The sequence below is a fragment of the Pinus tabuliformis genome, chromosome 8, assembly GCF_031772625.1.
Source record: "Pinus tabuliformis cultivar Carrire ecotype Pingquan chromosome 8, CPIR1, whole genome shotgun sequence".
NCBI classification, from domain to species: Eukaryota; Viridiplantae; Streptophyta; class Pinopsida; order Pinales; family Pinaceae; genus Pinus; species Pinus tabuliformis.
This window is the reverse complement of record NC_142294.1, coordinates 1,703,391,096-1,703,412,416: the sequence shown is the minus strand read 5'-3', so window position 1 is coordinate 1,703,412,416 and position 21,321 is coordinate 1,703,391,096. Positions and strand designations below refer to the sequence as shown.

The 21,321-nt window shown below is 39.1% G+C and overlaps 1 protein-coding gene across 9 annotated transcripts in view; it reads left to right on the top strand.

Annotated features, from left to right (window-relative positions):
* The window catches only part of LOC149242807 (rRNA biogenesis RRP36-like protein), an 80,145-nt gene that overhangs the window by 40,612 nt on the left and 18,212 nt on the right, over positions 1 to 21,321 (top strand). For 8 of the 9 annotated variants that reach the window (XM_089374354.1, XM_089374358.1, XM_089374353.1 and 5 more), the window contains 2 exons: positions 15,131 to 15,194; positions 15,331 to 15,405. In XM_089374354.1, coding sequence (XP_089230480.1) covers positions 15,131 to 15,194; positions 15,331 to 15,405 — 139 coding nt within the window. The remainder of the gene's footprint in view (positions 1 to 15,130; positions 15,195 to 15,330; positions 15,406 to 21,321) is intronic. The other variant, XM_089374359.1, reaches the window with a different exon arrangement.

The window sequence follows — 21,321 nt, the reverse complement described above, 5'->3', positions numbered from 1 at the left end:
GCATCAAAGCATTTCGGGATCTCTTATTATCTATCAAGAATTACATGACCAAGACATCCACTACAAAGAAAATAAGGATTATTCTCAGCACTTATAGGTACTTTGAAGATGACAACATATGGGTAATTGACAGTGGAGCTTCTAGACATATGATAGGTGAACATGGACAACTAAAGACTCTATCAAAAGGAATATCTTCTCATTCAGTCGAGCTTGGAGACAAGAAGAACTATGCAGTCAAAGGAATTGGATCAACCACATTGCAACTGGAAGATGGAGGAATCATACATCTCAACAACATACTGTATGTCCCAAGTTTGAAGAAAAAATTACTTTCTATTTCTTGTTTAGAAGATAAATGGGATAGAATTGCTTTTGTAGATGGAAAGGTTATGGTATGGAGTAAGGGTTCTAGCATTAATAATGCAAAAATCATTGGGATTCATGAGGGAAGGCTCTACAAATTACTTACACCTCTCTCTCAAGCCCTAGTTCACCTTGAAATCAATCCATGTGAACTTTGGCATAGAAGGTTTGGACATCTCAATACAAAATCTTAGCATCCTTAAACACTATGGTAAATAGCATCCCTGAACTAAAGGAAGAGCATGAAGGAATTTGCAAGGGATGTGCACTAGGTAAAAATGTAAAGAAACCATTTGGAAGCAGTGCTTCAAGATCTAAGGAAATCTTGGATCTTATTTACTCTGATGTTTGTGGTTCTATGGCTACAAAATCTCTTGGAGTTCATCTGTAGTATATACTACGTGACTTTCATTGGTGACCACTCAAGGAAGACTTATATTTATTTACTTAAGTCCAAAGATGAAGTATTTGATAAATTTCAAGAATTCAAAGCTGAAGTGGACAACCTTACAGAAAGGAAGATAAAAGTACTAAGATCTAACAATGGAGGGGAATACACATCAAAAGAACGCATAACTTTCTGTAAGGAGGCTGGAATTAAGAGGGAGCTGATAGTTGCATATAATCCATAACAGAATGGAGTAGTAGAAAGGAAGAATGGCAATGCTACATGATCAATACTTACCTCAATTCCTGTGGGGTGAAGCATCCAAAACAATAATCTATATTCAAAATGGAAGTCCTCATAAGATACTTTACAATATGATTCCTAGAGAAGCATTTATCGGAAGAAAACTGATGTAGATCATCTTCGAATATTTGGCTGCCTTATCTACATTCACATTCCAAAAGATAAAAGAAAGAAATTGGATCCTACAAGCATGAAGGGCATATTTGTTGGCTACAGTACCTTGTCAAAGGCATATAGGATCTACATCAAGGAAGGTCACCAAATTGAAGTAAGTAGAGATGTGATTTTTGATGAAAACATTGCCTACAAGAAGTCTAAAGATCTCCCGATTGATTCCGATGATGAAGAACTACCTATATTTGAAGAATGCCCAAGGGAAGAAGAAGATACTATATCTAATCATGAAGAAGAAGGTCTCAGTGAATCTGTCCAACATGTCGTAATTCCTAAAACTTGTAAGAGACCCGCTTGGTTAACATCAACTCTTCAAGAAACAGAAGGACATGCTACAACTAAAGGAACATTAAGGGAAGTAAAAAACCTAAAAGATATTCAGGGTATGCAAACTATATAACAAAATTGATTGAAGCAAAACCATCCTCTTTTGAAGAAGTTGTCAAACATCAAGAATGGAAAGATGCCATTAAAGAAGAATATCAACCTATAATGAAAAATGGAGATAGGGAAATCGTTTCGAGGTTGAATGACAAATTTGTTGTAACTTCTAATGGCTCTACGAGATTAAGTATGCAACAGATGGAAGCATTGACAAGTACAAAACACAAGGTTTGTGGCTCGGGGTTTCTCTCAACAAGAAGGCATCGATTATGAAGAAGCATTTTGCACCTACAACAAGATACACAACTATAAGATTGTTGGTCCTTTTGGCAGCAACTATGGGATGGAACATCCATCAGATGGATGTGAAGACAACGTTCTTGAATGGCACCATTGATGAAATATATATTGAACAACCCTTGGGATTTGAAGTACATAATAGAGAAACTCATGTTTACAGGTTAAAGGTACTTGATGGCCTTAAGCAAGCTCCAAGGGCTTGGTATGCTAGGATGGATATACATCTACAAAGAATGGGTTTTTCAAAGAGTTCCGCGGATCCAAATCTTTATATCAAAATAGTGAAGGGTGAACCAGTGATCATTCTTCTATATGTAGATGACCTTCTCATAAGAGGTGTGGAAAGTTTTATACAAAAATGCAAGAAACAATTGGCTCACACATCTCATTTGGAGTTTTTGTGAGTTTGATTGGGAGCTTGGAGGGTGTTGAGTTTTTGTTGGAGTAGTGGAACAATAGAGAGTTTGAGCTAAGTAATAGTCATCATGCCTCCAAAAGCCAAGGATATTGCATGGGCTCATTGTGATATGATTGATGGAAAAATGATGTGCAGATATTACCAAAAATCTATTGAGGGAGGGGGTATTAACAGGTTGAAGCAACACTTAGCTGGGATAGGAGGCCATGTAAACCCATGTGGAGCACCAAATGAAATAATAGGGCATATTAGCGCAAAATGCCTTCAAAAGTTTGAGACTCAAGTCACTGAACCAATAGATAAGTTTGTGACTCAAGTAGTTGCAAAGTTTGGGAGTTGAGACTCAACCAAGTTTGATCATGATGGCTCATGAGAAGTTTCAAGTGATAATGCTGATTACTATTATCATATATGTAGACTTGTAGTAGGCCAATGGCCTCATAACTTGTTGTTTTTGGACTTTATAGGCCATTTAGAGCCTCATTGCTTATGTATTTTGTCGATGATATGTATTGCACTCGGTGCCATTTTGATATATTCACCTTTACATGGTATATAAATGAGTAAACTTTGCATATTTTGTCTCTATTGGCTTGGAATCATGGTTTTAAATCTTAAAAATAGTTTTTTCCATTCAAAATTAATTATTTAATGTATTTTTTTAAAAACTATTCATTTAGACCTAACCAGTCCTAGTTTGACTGGTTTCAGTTTGAAACCTAGTTTATTAGGTGGATCGGTCTGGTCACCGGTTCTAGTTTTAAAACTATGCTCCAAACCTTGCGACAACACAAGCTGTGTGCCAATTTGGAGAAATGCACTTTTGGCATGACCCATGTTCAATATCTAGGGTACATCATTGATGAGTAGGGTGTGCATGTGGACCCAACCAAGATACAAGTCATTCGGGATTTGCCAACCCCAACCACTCTAACAGAGCTCCACAACGTTTTGGGTCTTGCCAATTTCTACCACAGGTTCGTGTTGGGGTTCTCTCATATCACTTGGCCTTTAAGTCAAGTCACCAAGGGCAGAGGGAAAGTAAAGTTCTTTTTGTCCACAACCCAATAGAAGGCGTTTGTCGAGTTGAAGCATCGCTTCTACTCGGCACCAGTGCTCACATTACTAGACCTGCAACAACCATTTGAGATTGAGATAGATACCTCCGACTATGCTATTGGTGCAATTCTTACTCAGTAGGGGCATCCAGTGGCTTACCACAGTGAGACACTTTCAGACACAGTGCAAAAGTATCCCACCTATGACAAAGAAATGTATTCCATTATGCAGGCCTGTCGTCAATGGGAGCATTACATTATGGGGAAGGAATCGGTCATCCACATAGACCACCAACCACTGCAGTTCACACCAACACAAGGGAAGTTATAGAATGATCGCCATCAAAAATGGTCCACATACCTACAACAGTTCTATTTGAACATTAAGTACAAAAAAGACGACACCAATAATGTTGCAGACTGCCTCAGCCAAGCACCAGTCATGGCGTTGATCACTGTGCTCGACTCATGTGGGCACTGGACTTCGGGGTGGTCGCATCTTTACAAGAGCGATCCAGAGTTCGGCAACACATACTAGACACTCTTGGGAGGTAAGCAAGTTCCAAATTTTTACCTCCAGGATGCACTGTTATGCCACCTGGTCCATATCTGTGTGTTGAAAAGTGTGCAACAAGAAATGTTTGTTGAGAATGCAACAAGATGATGGAGCTTAGTGGAAAGGAGTCGCCTTCACTAAGTGGGCCCGTAGGCAAATTATGGCGCAAAGTCTATTTTTGGATTACAGCAGGAGTGATCACAACATGAGTGATCAGAGTCTATTTTTAGATTGCTAGTCAAAAATAGAAAAGTCAAATATTATTGTCTCATAATAATATTTAGACTATAAACTTTATCTTATCCTCTTGGAGCACTTCAGTTTGAGCTACAGATGTGGCACATGCAGCTGTCAGAAGGAAATACGTTTTCTTATGAGTTAGTTGAGCTATTGCATGTAGGACATCGGTTAGAACCCATGTGGTTGAGTTCTGTGGAGTTAGATGAGCAGTTAATGGAGTTGTGTTAGGTTTGACTTAGTTGAACTAGTTGTATTTAGTCTAACTCATCAATAGACTAAGTGATGAGTTGTGTGAATTAGTTATTAATTAATTCACTAATTATTAACTCATAATGAAACTGAAGAATACATCAGTTAACTCAATTGAGCTATTGCATGTAGGACATCAATTAGAACTCATGTGGTTGAGTTCTGTGGAGTTAGATGAGTAGTTAATGGAGTTGTGTTCAGTTTGACTTAGTTGAACTAGTTGTATTTAGTCTAACTGATCGATAGACTAAGTGATGAGTTGTGTGAATTAGTTATTAATTAATTCACTAATTATTAACTCATAATGAAACTGAAGAATACATCAGATAACTCAGTGCATGTACAGTTCAGTGGAGACAGGTGTTAGAGGTTGAGATTGCTATCAGTTGTGCATGAGATTGTGCACATGCATGTGATTGAGTTATGCCAATGATCTCTGCGTAGTGTGGGCCAATACCAAGTGAAATGTAGCTTGTGCTCACGTGATTTACAGTGTGGGTGATTTTCACAAGGTAAATAGGAGTTTGGATCAGCCATTTTCATTCATTCTCTTGCAGGATTGTGTAGTGGAGGCAGGCAAGCAGCGGAGGAGATTTGGAGATCAGATCTGAGCTGTATTGTGTGTAACAGGTGGAGATAGTGTTGGATACTTGTGAGGAGCATTGTACTATGTTTGTTACATGTTCTCAATCAATATAATATACAAATAGTTGGGGTTTTTAGCGAGATGCTTTCCCCGGGAAAACACTATGTTGATATGTGTGATTGATGCTTCTATGTGTGCATGTTATTGTTTTTGCTTCTGTAAATTGATGATCAACGTAGAGGAGGTTATGTATTATGCATGTTTTCCGCAATAGTGTATAATCGGGATAATCTCTATTGAATATGTGTTTATTATTCAAAATTTCTACAATGGTATCAGAGCTAGTTGATTTGTAGAAAATGTTATACAGGATATCAAAGCGAGGATTGATCATCAGATCTATTATTCAGAAAGTGTTTACATTTTATTTCTTCAGGCAGAGTCTGTAATCGGGCCAGGTAGCCTCTGGATTCATCCTTCCTTTGGAAGGTGAGATATCTGGTGAATGCCCATATAGTCGATCTCTGTACGAGAAAATACTGTGTTGATATGTGTGATTGATGCTTCTATGTGCACATGTTATTGTTTCTGCTTCTGTAAATTAATGATCAACGTAGAGGAGGTTATGTATTATGCATGTTTTCCGCGATAGTGTATAATCGGGATAATCTCTGTTGAATATGTGTTTATTATTCAAAATTTCTACATGGTATCGGAGCTGTTGATCATCAGATCTACTATTCAGAAAGTGTTTACAATTTATTTCTTCAGGCAGAGTCTGTAATCGGGCCAGGTAGCCTCTGGATTCATCCTTCTTTTGGAAGGTGAGATATCTAGTGAATGCCCATACAGTCGATCTCTGTACAAGAAATACTTTGTTCTCACGAATTCTAGATTAGAGGCGGTTGAGTTGTTGAGCTGGTGGAATTCGAATTTGCAGCAGTGTTTTCTTGGTGTCAAAGTTGAAATGTCTTTCAACGGATTGCGATTAGAGTATGCCCTTGAGGGCAGCTCGAACTATATTGCATGGAAGCACAGGATGGAGGCGGTATTAGATGATAATGGGTTGAAGGAGTTCATAGATGTGAATGTCCCAAAACCTACTGATGCTGCTCAAGTCGGGGATTGGCAAGAGAAGACAACAAAGTGTCGAAGGATTCTGTTGGAGGGCGTGAGGGATCACATTGTGTCCAGCCTCCATGGAAACACTTCTCCATATTTGATGTGGAAAACGTTGACAGAATTATTCCAAAGCAAGAGCGACCAGAGGAAGTTGGCGCTCAAGGATAAACTCAGAAACATTAGGTGTGAGAATGGAGACAATATGCCCCAATATCTCACGAAGTTCACCCAATGCCGAGATGAGCTGGGAAGTGTGGGGGTAACTATTGAGGATGAGGATATGGTGAGTCTAGCACTCCTTGGCCTTCCTAAGAGTTGGCATAGCTACCAGGACTCGGTGAATGGAAGGGAGAAATTGCTAGGATGGGAGAGACTTTGGTCGGATCTTGTGCAAGAGGAGATTAGACGGCGCACCATAGACAATTCTTCATCTATGCATGATGAGGAGAACTGGGCCTTAGCGAGTAAGGCGAAGAAGGGGAAGGGGAAGGTTTCTCTTTCCGAATCCAGTTCTTCTAATGATGGGAAGACGGTTGACAAGTCGAAGGTGAGATGCTTTCGTTGTCATGAGTTGGGCCATTATGCTACTAATTTCCCAAAGAAGAAGTCCAAGAAGGGATCCGGGGAAGGATCTGAAGGTGAGGCAACCTCACTTGCTTCACAGTTTGAGTTGGACTTCACACTCTTCGCATGCATGGTTTCATCCATGGTGGGAAGTGGTTGGCTTCTTGACAGTGGAGCTTCTTTCCACATGACCGGTGACAAAAGTTTGTTCCGTATTTTGGAGGAGAAAGATCTCCAGATACTCATAGCGATGGGTAATGATGAGAAGTATAGTGTCTCAGGTGTAGGCACGGTTATTTTTCAGAGGGAGCATGGAGTTCGCCTTACCTTGACCGATGTCAAGTATGTCCCAGGACTGAAGAGAAACTTGGTGTCGATCGCGATGCTGGAGGACAGAGGCTATGATGTAGTCTTCAGTAAGGGAAAGGTTTTCCTTAGACCTATGTTGCAGGAAACGTGGGGGGGGGGGGCCCGTTTCCGGCTGGAAACTGGGACGAAACGCGGAAACGCGTTTGGTACGTCCAGGAAATGCGTTTCCGGCCATACAGCCCGCGTTTCCCAATTGAATTGTGTTTTTTTTATTTTTATTTTTTTCAAATTTGTTTTTTAATTTTCTAGATGTGTGTCTAAAGTTATAAAAGTGAATTTTTGCCCTAGTGTTGATATGCAGTTCATGGTAATGTTAAATTCTTAAAGTAAAAGTGATATTCTCCTTTATTTTTCATTTTCATCCTTTTACTTAAATTTTAAACATTACCATGAAATGACTCAGGATGTTTGAGAGTGGTTTCACCCTCATTGGATTTCATATGGAGAAAGTAGAATTTTAGATCTCACTCAAAATCCAGCAGACTTATTTGTTTTTCAGGATTTCAGGATTGGGGGGATTGCAATGTTTCCATTGGATTTTATCATGTACTAGGGTATGGAACTTGTATTTAATCAAGAGAACCAAGCCCTCTATGCAGGGGAAACTCCCAATAATCAAGATCATGTAGGGTACTAGGGCATGAAACGTGTATTTAATCAAGAGCACTAAGGTCGTTCGACTATGTAGGAGGAGACTCCCAATACAACAGTGGTCCTTCTAAAGAATGGGATGTGGATGCAGAAAATCCTGATTTGGATCTCTCTCTTGCAGCCTTATAGTCTTTATTGTACTTGCAGCCTCATATATTAATATAAATAAAGGCTGATTTTGAGATTTGGATATCTAATAAAGGTTGCTTTTGGATATTCCGATATTTTTATTTTCATTATGTGATCATTCATGAGTAAATGTGATGTAAATTAAATCTTAATGTTTAAGTGTAATAAATTATAATGTATCATTTATGCTTTATGATTGCGTACACACACACACACACACACACACACATATATATATATTCGCGTTTCCCCGTTTCCAAAATTTGGGGAGGTCGCGTTTCGTATCGCTTCCCGTTTCGGAAACTCGTACCTGTTTCCCCGTTTCGTGCAACTTAGCCTTAGACACATCATCACTAGATAGGTGAAGCAGATTGGTTCACAGGTCAAGAACCTGTATGCTCTTGAGGTCCAAGATGCATGCGAAGCCTTGAGCAGTGAGGCAACTGATGGAGACTTGGTGGTTGAGAGGGAGCGTATATTACCTCTCAACATGCAGAGCCAGAAGAAGTCTCAGACGATTGTGGAGGAGCCACGATTGGTGCAGCAGCTTCAGGAGGTTGTGGAGCAGCCACAACAAGGGAAGCTGAGAGGAGATCGAGTAGAGACCTCCAGTAGGGGGAAACTTCGAGCCAGGTGGGCTGAGGGATCGCATGCAGCCATACCTCCAGGCTAAGTCACCGGATACGGCGTATTTAATCCATAAAATTCGAAGTTCGCCGTATTTCAAGCTCATTCGAATTTGTTCGTTCCAGTTCGCCGTATTTCATGCCGTATTCGAATTTCATGGCGTATTCGAATTTTTGTCGATTAAATTCGCCATTAAAATCGTTGAAATTCGTTTAGATGCGTTAAAATTCGTTTTTTTCGCGCCGCGGGTATGAGTGTTGCTGTTTTAGCTTAGGTTTCCGTTTCATTGGTTTCGTTGTTGTTTTCATTGCCGCCGCAGACGCACGACAGAGACTACAGTCTACAAGACAGAGACTACAGTCTACACGGACACCTTGACGGGCTCGGGTTTCGTTGTTTATGTTTTCATTGCCGCCGCAGTGAATGCCCAACTGATGCAAATGACATAGAAATGTGTTAGGTATTTTTATGTCACTTAAATGAGTTACATGTCACTGTCGTCAAGTAGTTATATGGTTGTAACTTGTAACTAAAACAGTGACTGATCAAGGGTTATATGGACAGAGCTGGAAATGTTTTTGAAACCAATTCTGCTCCTTCAATTAAGCTACTACAGGCCAATAAACTGATTCGTTTAGTGCTGAAACAGTGAAATGTAACTGCAGTCTGCAATTCAATCCTTGTAATTTGTAGGTGGTACCAGAGGACACAATTAGAGCTGAGTGATTTGGAGGTATTTTTGTGACCCATTAACCCACTACAGGTCTGCGTGACATGGTTCCAGAGGGGAGACTTCAAGCCTCAATCCAATAATTTGTCCTCCCTTTTTAAATCAGTCTCTTTGTGGTCTGAGGCTCACAAATGTTCTCGGCCCTCTTCCACTATCTGTATCAGTGGTTGTAACTAAAACAGTGGCTGTAGCCTGTAGCTCTACATCAGTCACCAAAATGCAAGAGCCAAACCCTTATTAAGCTTTTATGATGGCTCTTTAGTGTTTTAAGCTCTATTATTGTTGTTGTTCTTGAGATTAGGTTATGAAATAAAATACTTTAAACCTGAGATGTATCATGTGTCATATGGACAATGAAAATTCTTTAAAACTGTTTTTGTATATTTTTTTATGCCAATCTATCTTTAAAAGATTGAATTATTTTAAGATTCAGATGTATTTTATTTTTTGAACAGTTATGAATGGTTGCTCACAGGACTTGCTGCCATACCATTTCTCATATGCATATCTATCTTTAATATACATTTTTTTTTCGAATTTCTATATGTCGAATTTTATGTCGAATTTTATCGACAAAATTTTAGTTGCCGAACTTTATTCGAATTTCATGGTCGCCGAACTCGAACTCGAACTCGAACCTGGTGACTTAGCCTCCAGGTAGGAGGTGGGGTGATGTGGATTGATCGTCCCAAGGAGGAGGGGCAGGATCCTTGACGTACCCAACCTCTTGGATGAGACCTTGCTACGGGAGCCTCGATGTGGAGTAGCAGGAACTGACTGATTGGGTAGAGACAGATGCGGATGGAGCAGCAGAGAGAGCGACAGTGCAGGGAATCCCAGGACAGCGCATAGGATGCAGGCTGCAACAATGCGAGAGGCACAAGTGTTTTGCACAGTGCTAGGTGGCACAAAGAGGTGTGCAATGGTGTGAGATGCATGGAGATGTTGCAGTAGTGCAGATGTCAGAGAGGGAGCACTTGTCAGCAGCAGGTAGAGCTTCAGCATCAGAGTATGTTCCTAGCCTAACAGAGCGGTCAGTTGGGAGTGTTTTTGTTCCAAGTGTTGTTGGAGCAAAGTGGACCGGGCAAATGTGTTGCATACAGAACATTCCAAAGTTTCAAGATCGGGTTTGAGAGGAAGCCTTTCTTGTTGAGAGGGAGTGTTGAAAAGTGTGCAACAAGAAATGCTTGTTGAGAATGCAACAAGGTGATGGAGCTTAGTAGAAAGGAGTCGCCTTCACTAAGTGGGCCCGTAGGCAAATTATGGCGCAAAGTCTATTTTTGGATTACAGCAGGAGTGATCACAGCAGGGGTGATCACAACAGGAGTGATCACGGCAGGAGTGATCAGAGTCTATTTTTAGACTGCTAGTCAAAAATAGAAAAGTCAAATATTATTGTCTCATAATAATATTTAGACTATAAACTTTATCTTATCCTCTTGGAGCACTTCAGTTTGAGCTACAGATGTGGCACATGCAGCTGTCAGAAGGAAATACGTTTTCTTATGAGTCAGTTGAGCTATTGCATGTAGGACATCAATTAAAACTCATGTGGTTGAGTTCTGTGGAGTTAGATGAGTAGTTAATGGAGTTGTGTTCAGTTTGACTTAGTTGAACTAGTTGTATTTAGTCTAACTGATCGATAGACTAAGTGATGAGTTGTGTGAATTAGTTATTAATTAATTCACTAATTATTAACTCATAATGAAGCTGAAGAATACATCAGATAACTCAGTGCATGTACAGTTCAGTGGAGACAGGTGTTAGAGGTTGAGATTGCTATCAGTTGTGCATGAGATTGTGCACATGCATGTGATTGAGTTATGCCAATGATCTCTGCGTAGTGTGGGCCAATACCAAGTGAAATATAGCTTGTGCTCACGTGATTTACAGTGTGGGTGATTTTCACAAGGTAAATAGGAGTTTGGATCAGCCATTTTCATTCATTCTCTTGCAGGATTGTGTAGTGGAGGCAGGCAAGCAGCGGAGGAGATTTGGAGATCAGATCTGAGCTGTATTGTGTGTAACAGGTGGAGATAGTGTTGGATACTTGTGAGGAGCATTGTGCTATGTTTGTTACATGTTCTCAATCAATATAATATACAAATAGTTGGGGTTTTTAGCGAGATGCTTTCCCTGGGAAAATACTGTGTTGATATGTGTGATTGATGCTTCTATGTGCGCATGTTATTGTTTTTGCTTCTGTAAATTGATGATCAACGTAGAGGAGGTTATGTATTATGCATGTTTTCTGCAATAGTGTATAATCGGGATAATCTCTGTTGAATATGTGTTTATTATTCAAAATTTCTACAATGGTATCGGAGCTGGTTGATTTGTAGAAAAAGTTCTACAGGATATCAAAGCAAGGATTGATCATCAGATCTATTATTCAGAAAGTGTTTACATTTTATTTCTTCAGGGAGAGTCTGTAATCGGGCCAGGTAGCCTCTGGATTCGTCCTTCCTTTGGAAGGTGAGATATCCGGTGAATGCCCATACAGTCGATCTCTGTACGAGAAAATACTGTGTTGATATGTGTGATTGATGCTTCTATGTGCACATGTGATTGTTTCTGCTTCTGTAAATTGATGATCAACGTAGAGGAGGTTATGTATTATGCAAGTTTTCCGCAATAGTGTATAATCGAGATAATCTCTGTTGAATATGTGTTTATTATTCAAAATTTCTACACTTTGTTCCTTCAAGCAAGCTTGCCAAGATGATTTGGGAGGTGCACTACAGTCGAGTCGCTGGACATTTCGGAGTAGAGAAAACAGTAGTAGTACTACAGAAGTATTTTTATTGGCCGAACCTTCGTCAGGATGTTGGGAAGTACATTCGATCCTGCACTGCCTGCGCCATTGCCAAACCAACCATCAAGAAGCAAGGCCTATATACTCCTCTGCCTACTCCTAGTCGACCTTGGAATCCATCTCCATGGATTACATGTCAGGTCTTCCTTCTACTAAGCATGGCAATGACTGTGTTTTCGTGGCGGCGTGTAAGAAGAGTATCATAGCAGAGGCCACTGCTAAGCTCTTCTTTGAGCGAATGTGGGTGCACTTTGGGATCCCACAGTCCAGTGTGTTAGACCGGGACAACAAATTCCTAAGTGCATTTTGGTCAAGTCTCTGGTTGATGCTGGATACCAAACTTACTAAGTCCATGACTTTTCACCCCAAACTGATGGCCAAACAGAGGTCATCAACAAAATTATCATGCACATTCTTCGTATGTACAACTTGAAGCATCCATGCACTTGGGATGAAAGCCTCCCCTATGTCCAACATAGCTAGAACAGAGCTCTCCATAGCTCAACAGGCCATAACCCCTTTCGAGTAGGGCTGGGTTTTCAACCATTATGTCCCATTGATGTGGCCATACCATTTGCCGCCACTCAGGGAGATTCGGCTCACGTCCAGTTTGAAGCCGACAGGGCTAACAGCTTCATTGAGCGCATTCAACACATCCGTCAGCAGGTCCATGATATATTGGACAGAGCCAATGCTAAGTATAAGTAGCGCCATGATTAGCATCGGGTGCGGGAAAAGTTCTAGGTGGGTGACAAAGTTTGGCTACATTTGCAAAAGGAGCACCTCGCTGGACCCCACCGCAAGCTTCGCTCGTTTTGATATGGGCCATACACCATCACCAAGGCTATAAGGGACAATGCCTTCGAGCTCAACATTCCACCCTTCAATGTAGACCGCCTTCGGCCATATTTTCCACCATTGCTGGACACATCCGACATTGCAGAACAAGTCACACCAACAGAGTTAAACCCAGATTGCATGGAACATGCCACCACTGATCAGATCATGGACACACAGGTCAAGAACACTTGCCAACAGAGGATCCAACTATATCAAGTCGTTAAAGCAGGCCAACTCTTTCATCAGGGCAAGTGGTTCACCAGGGAACAAGTGCAACAGAAATTTCCTTACCTCATGGAGGCTCTGCACGCAATGGGGACCATTGCTTCCTAAGGAGGGAGGAATGATCCAGGTGGATATTGGTGGCCACTCGCCTATTCCACCTAGACCTCCAGTTGGTTTCATCTGTTTCCTTGTTTATTACAACATTTACTATTTTTAGCAGTTTTTTGGGTCCTAAACTTCTGGAGTAGTTTTGACCCCCTAAACAACGTTTTTTTGAGGTCTGCAACAGGTCCGTAGTCGTAGGTAGGGGCCTGCCACAATACCTGTAGTACTCGGGGAGATCTTTCCAACAAGGTATCGTACGTGCTAAACGGAGATAATATGACCAAGTTATGACCCCGAGAAGTTGGCTGCCCAACTAACCCCAACGAGGCCCACAAACTCTTGGCGTTCCATCTCTTGGGGTTAGGGTTTGGTTGTTTAGGGTTTTCCCTTGTTGTTCAATAATAAATAGGCCCTTGAGTCTCATTGTAACACAGTTCCGAGACATGTAGCCGCCACCTCTTCTCAGAGATAAGCTACCATCGCCTGAGCTAGTCTTATTTCCATTCTGTTTGTGAGCATATTTCAGTATTTGATATTAATGAAATGAAATGTTATTTCTGCTGCATATTTGTATTTTGTTGCTTTCATGTTTAAGTTCGGATCATTGGAGCTCCAACTAATGCAATCCAGAGAAATATTAAGAGTGTTCAATGTACCGATGTTGTCATCAATGACAACACCATTCAGCAACTTTCACTGAGGTTGACTGCAGGTCAAATCTGAGATTTTCTCTCTCCTTTGACCGAGAATTTTACTGCTGTTTTGACTGAGTTTGACTGAGGAAAGCAGGCTGAATTTATTGCTGGGTTGACTGAACTTTTCTGGGCAGGTTGACCATTGACTTTGACTGGTTAGGGCAGTTTGTTGACTCTTCCTCCACAGGCCAAAATATTTCAGACCGGCATCTTTGGCCAGATTTGACTTTCTCTCTCATTGTTGACTTATTTTGGATTGGTTGATTTGGGAAGTCAAAGTGTTGACTTTGACTGGTTGTTGGATGTACTATTTGGATTATGTATCTCATGCTGAACGTTGATTGACTAATAGAAAAAGAATAATTGATTAAAGGATTTCCTCTTTGTGGGCTTTTTCCCTGGTCTTTGAGAAAATCTGTGTGTCTCATTGTGCTTGGCTATCTTCTATTGTGCATTTACCGTTTACTGTTCTATCTATAATTGCTTACCTGTTATGGGGTGATTGAAATTGGAAGAAATTGTTTAAAGTGATTATAACAACATAGAACACTAGAAAATTAACATTGGAAACATCAGACCACAACTAGAAATATTTCTTCTACTTTCTATGCATTGTTTTGTTCTGCTCATACTAACCACCTTCAAAGAAAAGTTCTTATGAATATGTGACTCATTTTTTGTGTTTCTAATAAGCTTTCTTTTTATAGCTTTTGGTTGTGAAGCTGATTTTTTAACACAGTAGGTAGAGACTTGAAAAGTTGTATGAAACATTGACTAGTCCTGGTCAATGTATTATTGAGTTTGAGTAGAACAATTTATAATCTTTGGGACAGCCTTGGTATTGCTGCTGACATAGCATAAATGGCTGATTTGGAACGCAAATTTGTCCTTTGTTCTGTACATTTGCTGTTTCAGAATTGCATGTCTTCTTAAGAAATATGGAGAGGGTCATGGTAATTTTGTTCATGTCAGCTCTTTCTGTCATTGCACTAGAGCATTCAGATTTGGAAAGCCTTGTCTACCCTGCGTTGTGTTCTTGTGATATATTTGTATAGTGTCGAGTATCAAACTAGGATATTAATCTGAGATGTTTCTGTACTGCCTAACAAGATATATCATTTTGCTTCCAAGTTTTAAAATTCAGCTTATGAAATTTGAAGAAGGAATTTATATGTGTGAGCACATATTGTGTGAAATGTTAATAATGACTCACATCTGAATATCTGGTGAATGCAGGTTCAGAAAAAAATTTAGTTTTATCTTTGATGAAGAGCTTCCTAAAGAGCGAGAGGTGGGAAAGGTTCCCCATTTACAGCCTTTCCAAGGACATGGAAGTGGATTGTATATAAGTAGTTTCGTATTTGATATATGCCAAGAACATGAAAAGAAACAGAAGTGTTTTTTAATAATATTAAATTCTCTCTCTTTATTTGCAGAAGCTTCAGAAGATGTTAAAATCATCAGAGGACCCTAAGGCTGTTGGAGAAATAGAAAAACACTTGTCTTGGATTGTAAGTTTCATGGTTCAAATTTCTTTTCCATGTACAGAAATCCAGGACCATATTTACCATTGAATTGTTGTTGTTTTGCTTAGCCTTGTATCTGGTGCTTATATTTACAATTTCAAATCTGCCTTTACAACTGATAAACAGTACTAAGAACACAATTTTGTTCTTAGCTCATGGATTCTGTTTTCTCGTCCTTTGTTTTCTTTAGCTTAGCAATTTTACAGGCATCATCAATGTCGGTGATTTTCTTCATATATCTGATGCCAATTTGTTAAAATTGGCAACTAGGGCCAAATTCCATGTGGGTCACCTTATTTATGGAAGCTGATATTTTTCTTGGATTCCTCTCATCGAGAGGTAGGATTGATCTAACGATCATCCGATTCTGACATGTATTCACGGAGATATGAATTTATTTGTATTCTTGACAATTTGTCAAGGTCGGCCAGCGAGCAAAACAGTGTTTTACACCCCCAGCTTATCCTCAACATGGCATATAAAAGGAGGAGACCTTGTGGCATAAACACACTCATCTCATCATCTCATTCTTCTCTCTCCTAGCTTGATTGTGTATGCATAGGAGGAGCTGATCTCTCACACGTTTGGCTGGAAAGAAGGAGGACACAGATCTGGTTAGTCACAATATAAGTAGCAGTAAAAGCAGACTTAGAACAACAATGTTGAAGGGACAACAGTGCTACTAAATGGGACATCTAGGCAATGGAGCTTGGTGGAGCCATGATACATGGGACAACAAGGAGACTAGTGCAGCAAGATACATGGGACAGCAAGGTGATTAGTGCAACAAGATACATGGGATAGCTGGGCTACATAGTGCTGCAAAGATACATGGGACAACTGGGCTACATAGTGTTGCAAAGATGCATGAGACAACAAGGTCACATGGTGGATAATATTGATGAAGCATTATGGTTGGCTATTGCAGTTGATGCAACATGTTAGTATAGTGCTGCATAATGATCGAGTGCAGCCCGGTGATGGGAGCATGTGATGAAAAGCAGCTTAATGACAATGGTACAGTGTGATGATACTTTGCAGTATACATTGAGTTCAATGATGGGTATAGCCATGACCAGTGAAGCATGATGAGATGTAGCATAGTGATGATGGGTGCAACATGGTGCAACATAGCGAGGTGCAGCATGATGATGAGGAGCAACACAATGACAGGTGCAACAAGGCGATGGAGAATCAGTTGGAGCAGTATGTCTTCAACTGAGTTCAACTACCTCATGTATCATCTTCTTAGAGATGATCTATGCTCTTATTTAGATAAGTCAAACTATTGACTTTTGTTGTAAGTGTACCATCTCTCTCTCTCTGTTAAACTATTGAAGAACATATAAGAAGAATTGATCAAGGGTTTCCCCACATTGGGGTTTGTCCCTGGCTAGTGCCACATCTTGTGTCCTCTTGTCTTGGCTTGTCTTTTGTGATCTATGTTTATGTTCTATCTGCAATTTACTTTAATGCTGATGTGATTGCTAATCTGGAAAAAAGATATTGAGCTAACTGTAAAATTGAAATAAATTGCTCTAAGCATAGAACATACCTAAAATTAACATGGTTGCTCTCTGAACCACTGCAAGTGAGCGACTGTGGTCGGATCTACCCATATCTGTTTCTGATCTTCGGTCGCACCCTTCAAGATGTTATGCGAGCGACTTGGCTTCCTTGTGGCACTCTGAAGCATTGTGAGCGAGCGACTATAACTTCCTGGTCGCTGTCTTAAGAATGGTCTGCGAGCAACTGGGGTGTGCAACCATAAATCTGAAACCTTAACTCCCAGTTGCATGGATGGAGAGTTGTCTGTGCGACTGCAAGGCTCCAGTCGCACGAATGAGGTTCTCTGTGAGTGACTATGGTTAGATCCATCCTGTGTTGTGCCCGCGATTGTGGCCGAAAACCCTAGATATGAAATGCGAGCTTTAGACCTTGCAATTTCACCTCAGAGTGAACCCATTCTTCCACAGACGAGCCTCATGTTAGAAAATCAGAAAGGCAGAAAGATTTTCTTATACTTGATAATTACTTGTGATATTCTTGATTTCTTATTAGGTTCCTTTATATCTTCTTTCTTTTAGTTCATCAAACAATTAACAAAGCAATAACACAAGAATCAATGGACACTAGATATAGGCTCATAGCCAGGTCAAAACCCCTCTCTAGTGGAAAACCTAGTCAATAATTCTTCCTTCAATAGTTTTCCTGAGATATTCCAAGACTCTAGACCTTGACACAATCTTTCCTGCACATCGATGCAAGCTTCTTCCTTTGCAAATGATCCTTCTAGACCTGACAACAACAACAACAGTAGCAGTGGCAACACTTTCTTCGACCCAACAACTTCGACCTTGCGTTAGAGACTTCGATCTTCATTGGAAAACTTCGATCCTCACTTAGAAACTTCGATCTTGGCCCAATACAACTTCTTGAGGTAGCAACACCCAACACCAATAACTTCGACCTATGGCAACGATAACATGCAGCAATTGGCTATGACATCAACTAGAGAACTTCGATCTTCTAAACCAGGGCTCAAGAAAGAGAGATAGATGAATCAAAACTTTGATTTTCCTTCTCTCCTTCGCCTAAACCAAACTCGCATCACTTTTGCCTTCCTTCCTCTATTTCACACTTTTTCCCAGCGTCAAGAGATATCAAACTTGTTTGTTGAGTGTGTGTGTCAAATGGAATACGAACTGCTTCATTTATAGTCCTTTGGCGAGGTCGAATAGCCCTCTTTGAGGCCGACTTGGTGTGGAGGCAACATAATTCATATTTGACTCAATATTTAACCTTTTTACATGATTCAAAAGTCCAAGAAGGGTCTCTTTAAAAGTACAATGGCTTTGTTAACTCATAATAAATCCTAGAAGTCCTCAATGGGGAATTTGACCTAAAACAAGATGACTCAAGCATGAAACCCATGCTTTAACAAGTCATAATAATAATAATAATAATAATTCTTTTCTTTATTCTTTTGACAAGTACATTACATGATGACTCAAATACATTAAATGAAGACCGAACCTAGTTACATTTTCCAGCACTCCCTCTTAACTAGGGAGGTATTCACTATATACAAGTACAAGGAAGATGTCAACTATATGAACCATGAAGAACTTTAGGCGCCGCAATGCCATGGACTAGATTCTTGACCAGGGAAATCTATCCATTAGTCTTTTAACAATTTAGGCATCGCAATGCCATGGACTAGATTCTTGACCAGGGCAATCTTTCCAAGTGGGACTAAGATAGACTCAAGCTTTCAGCCTCTCTAGGTACCATCAGGGTTACTTGCTAACCATTAACCCAGGGACCTAGGTGCGTATCCACGATCAGAGCTCTACGACCCACGTTACCCTCCCTACTTTGGGACCTGGGCATCATCACAAAGTTGGGGGTTCTCAACACCCTTGCAACTCGTGCCTTAAGGATCTCTGATGATAAGAGCTTCGAGGAGGAGAAAACCCACCTCCTTAATGTCTTTGTTGAAAACGGTTATAGTAGACACTTGGGACAAAAGGCTTTCCTCAAAGCAGCTAAGAATTCGTTAACCAAAAGAGGGCCTAAAGAGCGGATTCCTAGTGTCCATCTTCCGTATGTTCAGGGGACCACGGATAAGATTGCGAGGGTTCTTAAGAAGCATAATGTCCCCGCATCTTTTAGACCTCTCAACACCATTCGTAAATCCCTCAGATCTGTAAAGGATCCCATCGACCCTAAGGACATGAAAGGGGTTTATATTATTCCTTGTTCTTGTGGGACCCCCTATATTGGTGAGACTGGTCGCTCCATTAATCAAAGGATTAGTGAGCACGCAGCTGACCTCAAGCATATGAGAACTAAGTCTTCCGCTTTAGCAGAGCATGTGGAGAAAACTAATCATCATGTCTGCATCGAGGAGGCTAGTGTGATTGCTAGAGTGTCGCAATTCCATCACCGGAAATTTAGGGAAGCCTTGGAGATTGAAAAAAGACCGAACAATCTCAATAGAGAGGATGGCTGGAAGATCAGTAGTTGTTGGATCCCAGCCCTCTCCTCCTAGTCGTTTTCTTTCTTTTCCTCCCTTATTTCATCGATTAATTAATTTTTAATATGGTAATTTATTTTTATTTACTTATTTATTTATTATTATTATTATTATTTTTTTTTTAACTATTAATTTGAACTTAATTTATCTAAGAAAATTAATTTTAAATCTATTTTAATTATTAATTTAAACTATTATTTAATTTTAATATGTTAATTTATTATTATTATTTATTTATTTATTTATTTTTTTCAACTTAATTTTAAAATACTATTTTTACCATTAAATAGACCTTGAATTAATTTTTATATTTCCAGCCCTGGTGTTCTCTAATTTTTTACTAACTAATATTTTTATCTAACAATTTAAAATTAATTTTATTCTTATTAGTTAATATATTTGAAATTATTTATTTATGTTATTATTATTATTATTATTACTTATTCTATTATATATTTCAAACAATTTTAAATTAATTTAAATATATTAATATATTAATATATTAATATATTTGAAATTAATGTATTTTATGATTTACTTATTATAATTTATTAATTTATTCTATATTAATAACCGAATTTTATAAAAAAAAAATTAATAAATAAAATAAATAAATAAATAAATAAATAAATACACCTTATCAAACTAGCCCTTATCATGGTCAAACTAGCCGTTATAACGATCTAATATTTTTATTTAACAGTTTAAAATTAATATATTTGAAATTATTTATTTATTTTTAATAATTTACTCATTATAATATTTTAATTTTACCTATTCTAGTATACATTTCTAACAAATTTAAATTAATGTAAGTTTATTAATATATTTAAAATTAATTTTTTTGTAATTAATTAATTTTATGATTTACTTACTATATATTAATTTTTTCAATAACTAAAATTTATGTTATATAAATCAAATAAATAAATAAATAATATAAATTAATATAATACCCCGTATCATGGTCAAACTAGCCGTTATCAAGCCAAATCGAGCTGTTGTCTTTTTAGCTGTTACCTTATCAAGAAATCTGAGTCATTGGATATTCTGCCTGGTCTATTTAAAGTGCATAGGCCAGATCTGCTCATTCAACTTGTCCTGACGATGAACCACATTGGTTGGTTCGAAACGCGTTGACAAAAATTTCGCCATGTGATTTTCGCCTAAGAATTCTTCAAAAATTTGATATGGATCACAGAAGTCTCAATTCAATAATCATCACAAAGTGTTAGCCAGATGTCTTCCCAGGCAATGCTTCACTCACAAAGCCTCTCCTTGATCCAACAGATCAAGGACAAATCTCTCCTGATCAAATTGATATGTAACCAACATGCTATCAAAACCTTCAAGAGATTTAAACACAACCCGAATTAATAAGATATCTTCACATATTCATAAATAAACACAAACCTTCGGGGTTTTCCTGATGTTGCTTCTCAACAAGGTAAGCTTTGTTGACATAGATTGTCATTGATGTCAATATGGCAATATTCGTGGAGTAAGAGGAGCAAACAAAGCAAATAGAGCAAACGAAGCAAACAGAGCTATCGGAGGAAGCAGAGAGCAAACAGAGTTATCGGAGGAATAAACAGAGTCATCGGAGGAACAAATAGAGCCATCGGAGCAATGGATGCCATAGAATACACTATCGGGAGCAATAGGCCACAAAATACACTATCGGGAGCAATAGGCCACAAAATTCACTATCGGGAGCGATCGGGAGCATATAACATATATGTATGCAAATATACTATCGGAAGCAGAAAACTCATAGTGTATGCAAATACACTATCGGAGGCAGAAGACTCATATATATATGCACTTACATTATCGGAGGCAGAAGACTTAGTTATAGTGGA